The 15,721-nt window shown below is 35.6% G+C and overlaps 1 protein-coding gene across 1 annotated transcript; it reads left to right on the plus strand.

The window, feature by feature from the left end:
* Positions 1–1,007: 1,007 nt before the first annotated feature.
* On the plus strand, positions 1,008–14,893 carry LOC130049807 (uncharacterized). The gene is made up of 4 exons (XM_056147863.1): positions 1,008–1,111; positions 7,208–8,891; positions 14,070–14,337; positions 14,461–14,893. Exons 2-3 carry the CDS (start codon positions 7,241–7,243, stop codon positions 14,309–14,311), a joined length of 1,893 nt encoding a protein of 630 aa, XP_056003838.1. The 5' UTR covers positions 1,008–1,111; positions 7,208–7,240; the 3' UTR covers positions 14,312–14,337; positions 14,461–14,893.
* The last annotated feature ends 828 nt before the right edge of the window (positions 14,894–15,721 follow it).

Genomic DNA, 15,721 nt, shown 5'->3' on the forward strand with positions numbered 1-15,721 from the left:
CCCGGGAGTAGGTTGGGGCCACAATAGGGATTTAAATTTTACATGTGAATATATTGGAAAATCTTTGAATATGAGCCAGTGTAACTGCAATAATGTAGCCCTATCCAATTTTTTTTCATTCTGATGTTTTCGGGATAGGGCTACAATTCCATAGGATCTCCGTAATGGTGCAAAATAATTTTATGAATAACCGATAATAAACTCTGTGTATTGGTCCCAAATGTTGTTTACACCAAAAGGAGTACCAACTTTGTGCTCGGGCATGTCTAATAAAGGTGTTTTTCATTAAATATAATGTACAGCATGCAAAATTCTTCGTCTGCTCCGCCATGCTTGTTATCGCGAGATCTCGTAGGTGGATCTAATGAAAGCCTAAACATTGACAATCAGCGCGAAAATGTAGTTACTCGAGCCACTTCGACAAGAAAGGAAATCATATTGTTGCAGAAAGAATTTACACTCTGCTGTTCGGTTTTTAACTTGATATTTAATTCAAACCTTTTCAATAGCGACGAAATAGCTTTCACCTCCATACTTGTCCATTGATGTTTAATACTACCTTATATGGCATATGCAAATGACTTGACAATCGGAAGTTGAAACTTCAGTACATCAAACATGGCGCACAAATATGAATCGAGGAATTGGAATTTATCGAAATTGTTGAAAACGGTAGAATAGAGCCTCACAAATCTAAAGTTGCAAGTTGTAAATTTATCTATTGACTAAGAAACATAGAATATCATTTTATTTACGTAAAGAAAGTCAGGAAATGTTTAGAATGAGCGCAAATGTTGCGGGAGTGATTCACTGGGAAAAAAAAATAATGCTATGATTTAATTCAGATTTTTCTACTCCTTGAGTTAAAAATTCATATGAAAATATTTTATTCAAAGTTTGTCTGTCAAACACATTTAACTTGTTCTTGTAAAGAAAATAATGCTGTATTTAACTTCTCAATGTTTCAACTCCTTTGTAACTTTTTCATATTTCCTCCTTCAGCATCAGTTTTGACCACACAGAGTATCCTTAAGTAGGGGGACTCAACATTAATCAAAATCTGACTTCCTGTTTTGATGGAGGATTGGACCATCAACAAGTTACTGTATAGGTTTGTATATTATGTTGTACATGCAGATTTCTTAAAAGTCAAGAAAACTTACAATTAGGCCACACCAATTTGTAAAATAGTTCTTCGGATTTTCAAACAAAAAAAGTGAGGCGAGAGGGTGAAATTATTTTACAAATATTTTTAATTTTGGAGATAAAAATTATGAGGCGAGCGAATACAAGAAATATAAATATTTTAAATTGAATTAAGTGTGATTTTAAAAAGCGGGCGCCTAAAAATAAAGATCTAAAATCATCATGGATATCATTAACTTAATATTTTTCAACTTTACTGATATACATGTAGTTTACAATAAATAAGAAGTATTTCAGGTTTCAAAGACTTGTACCTAATACATGTACTTTGCAACATTAACTGATAAGGTCTTTTTAAAGAATTTTATTTAAGTTTCATTTCTACAAACTTTCGATTCAGAGATATGCATATTGCTAGGGGCACATCCAGTTTTGACATTCATTGCAAATGCAATATCCATTGCATCGCTTTGAGCATTTTCTTGAATTTTGATATGACATCACCAAACCTTTTTTGAATTTGTCGTTAACTGTCGGTCCGGTTTAAAATAGTCATCGATCAGTACCCCTTGCTTGTTGTAAGAGGCGAATAAATGGGGCGGTCCTTCAAATAGGACTGCAAAAACAGATCCTTGTCACAGCAGGTGTAGCACGATAAAGATCCCTCAGTGCCATAAGCGCTGAGCATAGGCCTAAATTTTGCAGCCCTTCACCGGCAATGGTAACGTCTTCATGTGAGTGAAATATTCTCAAGAGAGACTTCATTCAATATATAGGCTAATCAAACAATCAATCATACGCTATCAATGTTCTCTAAATAGTGGCATCGAATAGCATTTCTCAAGTTTCATCGGCTTCCAGTTCGATTCCAGCATAAGGAACAACTTCCAATCCAGTGTTATGAAGTATCGTTCATATTAAGATAGATATCATGAATAACTTAACCGTATTACACTGTTAGGAAATTTCTCGAGAGCCCGCGCTTCTGTCATTTGTCAGTATATACATCAAGGTTGTTTGTGCGCTTGTTGTAAAAACTAAAAAAAATATTTACGGATATTTTTGAACACGCGGGCGGATATTATTTTTTTGATAATATTATCATTTGGATTTGTTACAAATAGAAGCGGCGAATCCGACGAACTAGATTACAAATTGGCATGGCCTTATACATTTATTGACTGGGTCCGAGAACAACATCTGTTTTGTTTGATTCAAGAATGAAATATGATGTGTTGTCTGAAGCTGTAGGCAACATAATGTTCAAAGATCAAACTAAACTGCTGTTGTCCAAAGGGCATTTTTAAGTCACCTGAGTTACTCAGGTGACCTATTGTTGAAGATCTGCGTCCATCGTCATGCGTTAGCAATTGAGTATTTTTAAATGATGGATAATTTCCATTCCAATTCTTTTCAAATTAAAACTTAATTAAAATTGACAATTTTTGACAAATTTTCTCCTCTACAACTGCACAACTGTAATGAAATCTAAATGCATAGTAATGTAAAGCAGGAAGGCCTGTACCAAAATTGTACATTTCTTGAGTAAAGTTTTTGACTCCAGGTTGGGGCTTTACTTGGCATATAATGTTTATGTGTAAGGCATTTAAATAGCACATCTTAAGGTTACTGATACTACATTGAAACTAAATATTAAAGTATTTAGCAGGAGCCCTTTACCCAAATCGTAAATTTCATGATCTCAGGGATATGGGTTTTAGTTCCATATGTCGATTATGGGATTGCGTTTAATTTTGCTGATGCTGTATAAAAACTAAATGCAAATTTAGAAAAAGCAAAAAGGGATCTACCAAACTTGTGAATTTCACAACCCCCGGGTTCTGACTCATAGCCGGGTCCCAATCAGTCATGTAATGTTAAATGTAACATGTAATGGCTTCCGTCATTATTAGTACTTACAGGGACATTTGTGTATTAAGAACACATCATGTTTTACACTGCTGCTGAGTATTAGAATTTAGCTTAGATATGCAGAATAGGAAAAACACATAGATATCATATCTCTAGGTCAAAGGTCAACAAGAGTCCTGCTACTTCAGACATATGAATTATTAGGCCCGACTGAATGAAATTATTTTATAGATTATACAATCATCTTAAGACATTTAGTGTATACAGTTGTCTAGGGATAGGTCTGGGATCATTGTTGTCCCACTATCAGTGTTCTAAGCTGATCAGTCACATCTCTGTATCAGCAAGGTGACTCAGGTGAGCGTTGTGGACCATGAGCATGGAAGTACATGTGTTTGATTAGGCCGAAAATAATCATTGATTTGTTTCCACCAATACAACCGACTCTAAATTATAACCCTATCCTAGAATTCTTTTTTGCATGTTTTCTAAAAAATTATTATTTAAAAAAAATGGAGATGACCCTGGTCATAATATAGTTTAGAATATGACTTATAATATGAAAGCATATTCAACAACTGTATCTATAATGAAAAATGAGCCCCTTGTTTTCAGTATGTCAATAGATCTGCTAATTGAATGGAAATTGTAATCGGAATTCAGAACATCTAACAAATATAATTCATTTCCTACCAAGTTACTTTAATTTTGACTGAATATTGGTGGAAACACAACCATTTATATTTTTGGCCTTAGCATTCAAGAAATGTACATGTCAAAAACAAGTCAATTGCAATCAGTGTGTGAAATACTGTACACGACACGAGTTTTATGCGTGTTCCACGCACCGCGGTGGAACAAATTTGCCCCAAACACGGTGGACCTTTAAAATTGTCGGCACCTTTGAAGTCCTATTTTTCCGCGCGAGCTAGACATTGAAGTCCACGGAGGATCTCCGTGGATGCCACCGCGCATCTCCGTGGATGTCACCTGTACCTCCGTCGATGCCACCGTGTACCTCCGTGTGATAAAACAAAGAAATAATTTCCGAAATATTCACCCAAAAAACCTTTTCGCTTGGCCAGCATGCATGCCCCCACCCCATTAATTATTTAGAAATTAGCTATCAATCATTCAATTCTTGTAATTGTTGTTTGATGATACGTTGGTGTTTTCGGTACATATCCGTATGTAGACTTCCCTGCAGACGTTCACATGTACATGTATATAGCTGACCTTAATAACATATTCCTAATTACAATGAAAACTTTACGTAAAAATAAACCATTGCTTATGGTACACATTTCTTTGAACTGCTATTTATCAAATTGAAATTACTGGCATGTGATTGTCGTTGTTCATGACCCTTCTTTTATTTGGTGAAATTGTGCTGCACGTGCCGTGAAACAATGTACCGACGAGTGGTAGGAATAACACATGTTTACATTGTGTATGAATTTCATTATGTACTCAACTGTGAAGCAATGTGAGCAAAGAATCAAATTTTTATCACCTAAACAAATAAATATTAAAAATATCTTTACTTTTAACAAAACATTTAGAAAACTTCATACTTTCATTAAGAAAATAATAAAATAAAATGTGCTCCCATACCTATAATGCCCATATATGTATTGTTTATTAAATGTATATATAACAGCCTTTTGTCTTTATATTTTTGTATACCATCACATAATGGTGATGAGATCCAATAAATTGAATTAAGTACTTGTAGTCTTGAAATATCACAAAGTATACAGTTGACAACGATTGAAATAAAAATACAGACGTTTTCTCGTTTATTCAGTAACTCAATAACTAATTGCGCGTCTTCTGAATGAAAGTTGTAAAACAAACGTACTAGGTTTTGGTCAATTATAACATAATACAGGGGTAAAATTCATCTAATCTCCGCTAGCAATGGGTTTTGAGTCAACTGTGCCTTCGTGGACGAATAATCTCGGCTAGCGAAGATGGGGAAAAAAAGCCTAGTAAATAGTCCGCTTGCATTAACATGTATTATGAAGGTGAAATCGAAGAATTATCCAGTAAATCCAATGATGTTGCATTATGTATAGCATGTATTTATTTTATTTTTGACTGAGAGGGAGGTAGACAGCTAAGCACGTAACATCGTTTTAGAAGAAGGGGGCGGGGGCTCATTCATTAGTCCTAACCCGGACCAGCCGAAAAATTTAACATGTAAAGAAAACGAAATGGGAAATAAGAATGAAAGGGGATGAATAATTAATCAGAAAGAAATTATACTTTCAAGATTTATACTGAACGTATTAAACTTCCCGTATCTGCATACATTCATGAATATTATAATCAATGATTGCCATTTGAACTCTCTCTCTCTCTCTCTCTCTCTCTCTCTCTCTCTCTCTCTCGCGCCTTCATTATCTAATGCATCTAAAGATTAATTAAATTAAAGATTTTAATAATCGATAGCGTATATGAATAAAAGCAAATAATCGTGAAGTCATTTCTGCTTATATTGATATTAGTTTTTTTTTTTCTTCATGAACTAGTTGCATTTGACACCAAGGATTTACATCCTTAAATATTGATTACAAGCACATAGAATCGGAGAGAGTGTACTTTGAAAACTTGAAAGTTAAGGATTTAGCTTATAACGACCTACCCATTGCATGATTTAAGAAATTGAAGTCGGAAGGGGAAATTGAGACAGTTTCAGACTATTACGCCCCCCCCCCCCCCCCCCCCCCCCCCCCCCCCCCCCCCCCCACACACACACACACACTGTCACACACACACATGCTCCCAATTTATGGTTTACGTAATCGGACAATTTAAGCCATTTTTGTTACATTATTGCTTGTCAAGAAATTTACACAACTTAACCGACAACATACCCCTTCTAATACATTGAAAAATATAAGTAATGTTAGCACGGGGTTCTATGAAGTTCAATCTGCAGTTTGGTCATACTTCGTCATTCAGTAACTTATTCAAAATATAAAAAAAATGTTTGTCGAGTTAGCGGTACTATGATGTATGACTATAACAATGACCTGCGTATAACTTGTACGTTCCATGCAAATTCGAAGGGGTTTTCGCTTCAGTAGAACAATGGGGGTCAGCTAATCCGTGTATTTGAAATCAACAGAAGTGCTTAGCTTCTTGCGGAAAGTGTGAAATATATTGGGTCGGCGCAAGATACCCGTGATCTTAGACTAGATCTGATATCGCGCCGACCCAATATATTTCACACTTTTCATGAAAAGTCAAAACCCAGACTAGCTAACCACAATTTAGTTATACTGTGACAAAGACCCTAGGAATTTGCATGGTATATACTTATCATACAAAAATCATTGCATTATCCAGACACTCCCGATGAACTTTTTTTTTTTATGAAAACCTCTATCAAAGTACATCGAACATAAGTCTCGGTCAAATGTAATTAACTCGGGATTTTAAAAATGAATCATTCGATGGTTTGTATTTTTGCTTCTATTAATTACGTAATAAATTAAATCCAATTTGTTAATCATCGGCAATGCTCTAATTTCTATATTGGATCAAGTTATATTTGTCAAGATGCATATCAACACAATATGATGGAAGTAATTAGGTTAAACAGCGCATTTGTCAGAGAGAGAGAGAGAGAGAGAGAGAGAACATCGGTAATTATTAAATATCCCTATCACATGTTGTATATGTATGTTTTTCATTTACTGAATATACTAATTCGCATTCAAAACAGGAATTGCCTGCAAGTATACATAATGAAGAAAGAAGACTAAAAGAAAAAAATTCAAAACCAGGTTTTCTTAAAACATAACATATAGTGTTTGGTATCATTGGAATTGGCTCAAAATGCTGAAAAACAATATAAGTATCATGGGGGGAAATATTGACATTTTGTTCTTTTCTTAAAATTCCACCCTTATCTTGATTATTTGGCCTGCGGCACATTTTCCCATCTCCCGCAAGGCGCCCGTGGCCAGAACAAAGCTCTTAGCAGCTGTGTGTATTCGCAAATAACACACACCATGGAACACAGAGGACACGGTGTATCTCCGTTGATTTTCCACCGAGGTCTTTCCACGGTGGGGTGTATAAAACTCGTGTCGTGTACTGTATGTAGATCACTTGAATGTGTGAAATAAATGTATATTGTGAATAGGTTGATATCTACATGTCAGTTTAATTATTGTAGATTGTGTTCCTAAAGACCCAGACCCTCCACATCATGGACACACTAGGACTCAGCACTCAGCTAAAAGTACGACAATGTTCTCAATGTCAGGGGGACACTGAGTTTTACTGTAACACATGTAAACGTGATCTGTGTTTACAGTGTAAAGAGAAACATGTCATTGATCTACATACCAAAAACCATGATGTTGTGATTTACCGTGAGAAGTTTAACTACATCCCCAGACAAGAGATCTGTGTCAGACATCCAGACAGGTTCTATGAAATGTTCTGTCAGTCGTGTGAACTTTCTGTCTGTTTCCGATGTTTAGAGCACCGAAAACACCAAATACTGGACATTAGAACAGCCTATCAAACAAAGCGACAACAACACCGAGAAATCATTGACAACATCAGAAGTGAGACTCTTTATAACTGTCGTGTTCTCCTGGCAGGAATCCAAACTGATATCCAAACTTGTCCCCCACAAATCTGTCACCGTCAATCACAGATGTCAAACAAAGCCCAGAGACTGAAGGATCTGATTGACACTGCGGTATGTGATGTGAAAACAAGATACCGAGGTTTATTGATTGATAGAATACAACAAGAGAAGAGAAAAATGAACAGACACCTCACCCACATACAGAACTATGAAGACAGATATGAACAATCAGCAAACAGAGCGGTACAATTCCTCTTGTTTATAAAGACCAGTCGTGTCCCCCAGATAAAGGACACCCCTAATCTTCCACAACACCTGCTGCTGTCCCTGACTGAGGGATTCAACATGGAGGATGTCAGTCAGTTATTGAGGGGACTCCCAGAAATCCAAATGACAACAGGAAAACAACAAGTAGGAATAGACGAATGTGTGAAACTGATGTCCACACCTGTATTACACACGTCTGTCTGTGTGACAGGTGTTAGTTGTGTGTATCACATATCTCGTGTGATGTCAGACCGGGTCTGGGTCTCTGATTATGACAATCTCATCTTGACAGAGACAACAGGAGACACTATACACCGTGTGACAGATATAACACCATGGTCTACAAGAGTACACACAGTGAACAGTTCTGGTGAACTGATTTATATAGACAGGAAACTTAACATCAACAAACTGTCTGTGGACAATCAAACAGTCACCACACAGATAGAGTATACATCGCCATGGTTACCACGGTGTGTGTACTGCTCCCCGTCCACTGGAGATCTGATGGTCGGGATGTATAACCATGAAACAGGCAAGGTAACCCGGTACAACAGTAGTGGTCAACACATCCTGACCATACAACACCACAACAAACGTCACACACTGTATAGTAATCCTCTCTATATCACAGAGAACAATAACGGTGATATTATTGTGTCTGACTGGTTACGTGGTGCTGTAGTGGTGACAGAGCACGGGGGGAGACATCGATTCTCCTACACAGGACCTCCATCAGGATCATCACTACATCAATACGGAATCTGTACAGACGCGCTGTCACACATCCTGGTGTGTGATTATTACACCGACACAGTACAGATGATTGACAAGGACGGTCACTTCCTGTCTCTGTTACTGACACGACAACACGGGATAAACAGACCACGCAGCCTGAACTATGATGATAAAACTCACCTTCTCTGGGTCGGATCATACCTCACCAACACAGTGTCTGTATATAGATATCTACAGAGGAGGTACTCTCTGACTGGTAAGTACTAGTAGTACTGTAGTTTATTGTACTATATCAATCAGTATAAATAACATCAAATTCTACACAGGAATCCATTATAAATTATTGTTATGCTATGACATTGTTATGATAGTAATGTTTTAAAAAATGTGCAGTGTAGGTTATGATCAGAGGTCATATCTAATTTTAATTACAGTGTGGCTATAATTAGAGGTGTTGATTAGTTTTAATTACGAGGTGGGTTATAATCATAATAATTAGAACTAGTGATTAATTTTAATTACAATATGGGTTATATCTAGGGGAGGAGTTAAGTTTTCATTACAAGTTGGTTATAATTATAGGTAATGTTTAGTTTTCATTACAGCATGTACAATGTGTGTTGTAATTAGAGCTAGCGATTAATTCTAATTACAATGTGTGTTATAATTAGAGCTAGTGATTAATTCTGATTACAATATGCGTTATAATTAGAGCTAGGAATTTATTTAAATTACAAATTGGGTTACGCTTGGAGGAGTTCTGTTTTATTTGCAATGTGGGTTATGATTAGAGGTAATATTTAATGTTGAATACAATGTCGGATTTAACTAGAACTAGTAATTGATTTTAATTACAACATGGGTTATAATTAGAAGAGGAGTTATATTTCTATTGCAATGTGGGTTATGATTAGAGATAATATTTAATTTTGATTACAATGTCAGATTTAACTAGAACTAGTCATTGATTTTAATTACAACATGGGTTATAATTAGAGGAGGAGTTATGTTTTTATTAAAATTTGGATGATAATTAAGGTTAGTGTGTAGGTTTAATGATGTGAGTTATAATTAGATTAAGTGATTAATTCTAATTACAATGGGGACAATGATTAGATGAGGAGTAATGATTTTATTATTTTGGGTTGGGATTCAATAGGTGTTCAATGGGGAGATTTTATTAACAGCATTCAGTTACAATTATTATCTTGTTGAGATTTGTAGAACATTGATCATTGCCAGTTTAAAACTTGACATGTTTATAATCTATTTCTTCTACTTAACTATCCTACTTTGTAAATATCAGTGATATTGACACAGCTTTGGTTTGTGGAATGTTGTATGTTTCTGTGATGGTGTGATGTTGTATGTTTCTGTAGCAGGTGTGGACAAAATCTACATTGTGTACTGGTTTGACACTGAGTATGTACATTACACCAGTCTCTGTGTGGAATAGCTATCATGAACTTAAGGGTCTGTATCAAAAGTCAAGGTCTGACAAAAACAAAACAATGAACACACCACCCCCTTGAAACTAAATAAATAATGAATGTTGATCTACTTTGTTTTTAAAATTCAAGTTCTGATAACACTGAGTTGAGTCATGTAAACTAGGCAGAAACAAATACAAATGTAGTTAGAATGGAATTATTTCAATAAGAGATCGACACCCCATGTTTATTAAATGAAATTAATGAATTACAACTGATTTTGTATATAATTATATCGTATTTGTGACATTTATCGTAATTTCATTAAGTTACCTCAGGTGACCTATTACAATTGGTCAGTATGCATTGTCGGCCGCTATTTGTTAACAATTGAACATTTTAATTTCAACTTTTTGATATAAAGTTCTACCATTTCAATTATTGTTATGCCCCCCCCCCCCCTTCAAAGAAGAGAGGCATATTGCTTTGCACCTGTTGGTCAGTAATGTTGTCTGCTCAATATCTTGAGAACCATTCACTTGATCGTATTGACATTTCTTATGTAGGTTGGTTATGAGGAGAAACATACCCTTATTGTGTTTAGGTCAGAAGATCAAGGGTCAATTTACACTGGACATAGAAATATACTTTCTGCTAAATATCTTGAGAATCCTTTGCTTGACAGACATCAAACTTAGTACACTCAGCACAAAAACACATCGTTACCTCATTAATTAACACAAACCTCAGCATAAAACACATTGCTACTTCATTAATTAACACAAACCTCAGCACAAAAACACATTATTACCTCATTAATTAACACAAACCTCAGCACAAAAATACATTGTTACCTCATTAATTAACACAAACCTCAGCACAAAAACACATTGTTACCTCATTAATTAACACAAACCTCAGCATAAAACACATTGTTACCTCATTAATTAACACAAACCTCAGCACAAAACACATTGTTACCTAATTATCACAAACCTCAGCACAAAAACACATTGTTACCTCATTAATTAACACAAACCTCAGCACAAAAACACATTGTTACCTCATTAATTAACACAAACCTCAGCACAAAAACACATTGTTACCTCATTAATTAACACAAACCTCAGCACAAAAACACATTGTTACCTCATTAATTAACACAAACCTCAATACAAAAACACATTGTTACCTCATTAATTAACACAAACCTCAGTACAAAACACATTGTTACCTAATTAACACAAACCTCAGCACAAAACACATTGTTACTTCATTAATTAAAACAAACCTCAGCACAAAAACACATTATTACCTCATTAATTAACACAAACCTCAGCATAAAAACACATTGTTTCCTCATTAATAAACACAAACCTCAGTACAAAAACACATTGTTTCCTCGTTAATTAACACAAACCTCAGCATAAAACACATTGTTACCTCATTAATTAACACAAACCTCAGCACAAAAACACATTGTTACCTCATTAATTAACACAAATCTCAGCACAAAAACACATTGTTACCTCATTAATTAACAGGAACTTCAGCACAAAAACACATTGTTACCTCATTAATTAACACAAACCTCAGCACAAAAACACATTGTTACCTCATTAATTAACACAAACCTCAGCACAAAAACACATTGTTACCTCATTAATTAACACAAACCTCAATACAAAAACACATTGTTACCTCATTAATTAACACAAACCTCAGCACAAAAACACATTGTTACCTCATTAATTAACACAAACCTCAATACAAAAACACATTGTTACCTCATTAATTAACACAAACCTCAGCACAAAAACACATTGTTACCTCATTAATTAACACAAACCTCAATACAAAAACACATTGTTACCTCATTAATTAACACAAACTTCAGCACAAAAACATATTGTTACCTCATTAATTAACACAGTCTTTATTAAATGAGTTGTGGTGTAAGATATATTTATTACTTTTGTATAACTGTTTATCTGAGCACCTTTAGGGACACTTCCGTACTTTCATCATGTGACTCTCTGTCATTACGATGCTGACAGATGTAATGAATTACTGTAATAGAGCTAAGTAAATGAAACCAAGTGCATTATGTAAGAGCAGTGTTTAATTTGTTTTGTGGTTTAATTGTTGGAGTGAGGTACAGGATTTATGTTTTTAGGTCCTATCCTAAAGACCCGTGACTCTCACTACGAAATGTTGAGCGTTTGAAGTAATCACTACATATCCTAGAGACCCGTGACTCTCACTTCTGTATGTTGAGCGTTAGAAGTAATCACTATATCCTAAAGACCCATGACTCTCACTTCTGTATGTTGAGCGTTAGAAGTAATCACTATATCCTAAAGACCCGTGACTCTCACTTCTGAATGTTGAGCGTTAGAAGTAATCACTATATCCTAGAGACCCGTGACTCTCACTTCTGTATGTTGAGCGTTAGAAGTAATCACTATATCCTAGAGACCCGTGACTCTCACTTCTAAATGTTAAGCGTTAGAAGTAATCACTATATCCTAAAGACCCGTGACTCTCACTTCTGAATGTTGAGCGTTAGAAGTAATCACTATAACCTAAAGACCCGTGACTCTCACTTCTGAATGTTGAGCGTTAGAAGTAATCACTATAACGTAAAGACCCGTGACTCTCACTTCTGAATGTTGAGCGTTTGAAGTAATCACTATATCCTAAAGACCCGTGACTCTCACTTCTGAATGTTGAGCGTTAGAAGTAATCACTATAACCTAAAGACCCGTGACTCTCACTTCTGAATGTTGAGCGTTAGAAGTAATCACTATAACCTAAAGACCCGTGACTCTCACTTCTGAATGTTAAGCGTTAGAAGTAATCACTATAACCTAAAGACCCGTGACTCTCACTTCTGAATGTTGAGCGTTTGAAGTAATCACTATATCCTAAAGACCCGTGATTCTCATTTCTGTATGTTGAGCGTTTGAAGGAGCAGTCATTACCTGTGTGTCTGTCTTAGGTTTTATTTAGCAATGTCACAAGCGGTACTCAAACTCACAACCTTCTGGTCATGAACACTCTACCACTGAAAGACTGTTACTGGTTATCCGTAGATAGAAGTGAATACCGTGTGCTGAGAAAACATAGACTCACTATACAATTATACTGTAGATGTATTTAATTTCGTTGGGGGGTGATCGTTGTTTTTGTAGTGAATACAATTTGTGTGGATTCATATTTGGGGTTTTTTTTGTGATCTCTTAGAAATGACATATTATACGAGGAGGTAGTGGATGCTGATACAGTGCTGGTGTGACACACATGTTAGTTTCGTCTAAGTGGCATATCAGACGCGCAGGCTGCGTGAGCGGTTATCCGAAATCTTTAGATCTACATTGCACTGTGTTGTGTTAATATATATTGTCTACAGATGAGCTTTACTGGTGGAGCATTGAATGTTTGTGTTTCCACCTGTGTGTTTCTGTAATGAGTTGAAAAAATGCAGGTACATCGTAAAATGGTAATGATAATGGTACTGGCGAAATGTTACTATAAATAGACGACAAATAACAGACCGATATATCAGACATTTCCTTTAGTTAAAAATTCGAGTTGGATTTAATTTCTTTTTTGTTCAACGCGAAAATAACGAAATTTAATCCGACCCAAAATTAAATATGCTTACAGTATTATCTGTAATGCATTTTATTTTAATGGAATGAAATATTTGTTATGCTTAAGACCAGTGGTGGGAAACATAAAGGACGAGAAAAGCAATGTGACTCATAGGTCTCTCATCTTTCAAATCACACAATACATAACACTTACAATTAGTATCACAAGGAGTTAGAACTAGTGGTATTATGTGTGGTAGGCTGGGCCAATATATAATTTAATGTTCTACAACTGGTTCAAACTTTTACATATGGTAGACAAAATGTTTGCAATGTCCATGCTAAGTTTCCTTTAGATGCAGAATCTATGAAAGATTGATCACTCTCCTTGTTCTATTAAAACTTCAGATAATCCAGACAGAGACGAGGGGATCACGGAAGCTTCAAGTGATGAGGATATTGAAGAAAACCGTGAGGAACTGAAGTCTGGGGATCTTGCTGAATCAGGGAGCAGTGGAGATAATTGTGCAGAGGAAAATGACGATGATAAGAAATCAGAGGAATCTGATGAGGACACTCCTGAATCTGACGAGGACACTCCTGAATCCCGCTGTCCGTGGTGTCTCAACATTTTCAATTGTCAAAATTAAGTTGGAATAAGCCAATGCATCCTTAGGTATGTATTGTGTGATTTGAAAGACGAGAGACCCATGGGCCATATTATCTGTGTCATCTTTAATACATAATGTTCCAAACCTCATTCTGTCGTAGCACTTGACATAAACTTTTCATTTCTTAGGAGTGTTTGGAAAGTGAGTAAACTGATTCTGATGGCGAGGATGTTCCTAAAACAAACTTGATGACGAACAAACACAATGAAATAAGTGAAAGCAACGATGATCAGAATTTAGAGGAGACCACCGAGAATGAGGATGAATCCGATTCGTGTGGATAGTGACTCTAGGATAATGCATAACTGTCGCTAAGGAAACAAAGGACTTTTTCAAAGGAGTTAATTTGCTTAATCAGAAGTTCTGTCACTGAAGCTGAAATAGTCAGACACTAAAGTTACGATCATGTATCCATAAAGTATTTATTTTCTAGAATATTACAGCTCTATATTGATTATATATTAGATTGTGTATACATTTAGATATCTGGTTTGTATAATTGTTATCAACATTGCATTGTTTGAAGAATGTTATATCAGAATATAATATTGTCACGTAAAAGTCAGTCTTGTTTGAATTTATTTTGTCAATGTTGGTAGAGACTTGATGTGTCTCTGTTACAGGACCAGGAGTATATTATTGTAAGGAGACTTTAACGAATACTTTAACTGTTAGATGTGGTTGTTAATTTGTAAAGATATCTTGACTGGAAAGAATCATAAATACAGAAGTACTTTTCCGTTAAGAATACTTTATAATGATGATCTTAAAATCTTTCAGTTAAAGATATCATTTTACGCTTTTTACATAGTTATACATGTCAACTCTGATATGACTTGGGATAAAGAAATCAAATGTTTTCCCTCCATAAAGATTGACTAGTTGATTGATTGTATAATGTTTAACGTCCTCTCGAGAATCTTTCATTAACATGGGAATGTCATCAATGCCGGTGAAGGGCTGCAGAGCATAGGCCTATGCTGAACGCTTCCGACCACTGAACAGGGAGGGATTGTTATCGTGTCACACCTATTTAACTGATGGGTTGGATATTGGTTAACGTCCCGTTTGATTGGTTGGCTGGATATTGGTTAACGTCCCGTTTGATTCGTTGGCTGGATATTGTTTAACGTCCCGTTTGTTTGGTTGGCTGGATATGTCTAACGTTGAGATTGATTAGATGGTTATAGTTTAATGTATCGCTTGCTTGGTTGGTTGGATATTGTTTAACGTCCCGTTTGATTAGTTGGTTGGATAATGTTTAACATCCCGTTTGATTCGTTGGCTGGATATTGTTTAACGTCCCGTTTGTTTGGTTGGCTGGATATGTCTAACGTTGAGATTGATTAGATGGTTATAGTTTAATGTATCGCTTGCTTGGTTGGTTGG

This window comes from Ostrea edulis, chromosome 8 (genome assembly GCF_947568905.1).
Source record: "Ostrea edulis chromosome 8, xbOstEdul1.1, whole genome shotgun sequence".
Lineage (NCBI taxonomy): Eukaryota > Metazoa > Mollusca > Bivalvia > Ostreida > Ostreidae > Ostrea > Ostrea edulis.

Bases quoted from the DNA above. Each gene is read 5' to 3' on its own strand.
- LOC130049807 (XM_056147863.1), top strand. From the start codon at position 7,241: ATGGACACACTAGGACTCAGCACTCAGCTAAAAGTACGACAATGTTCT. The intron at 8,892-14,069 runs GTAAGTACTAGT...TTAAAACTTCAG, and splicing joins GAGGAGGTACTCTCTGACTG to ATAATCCAGACAGAGACGAG.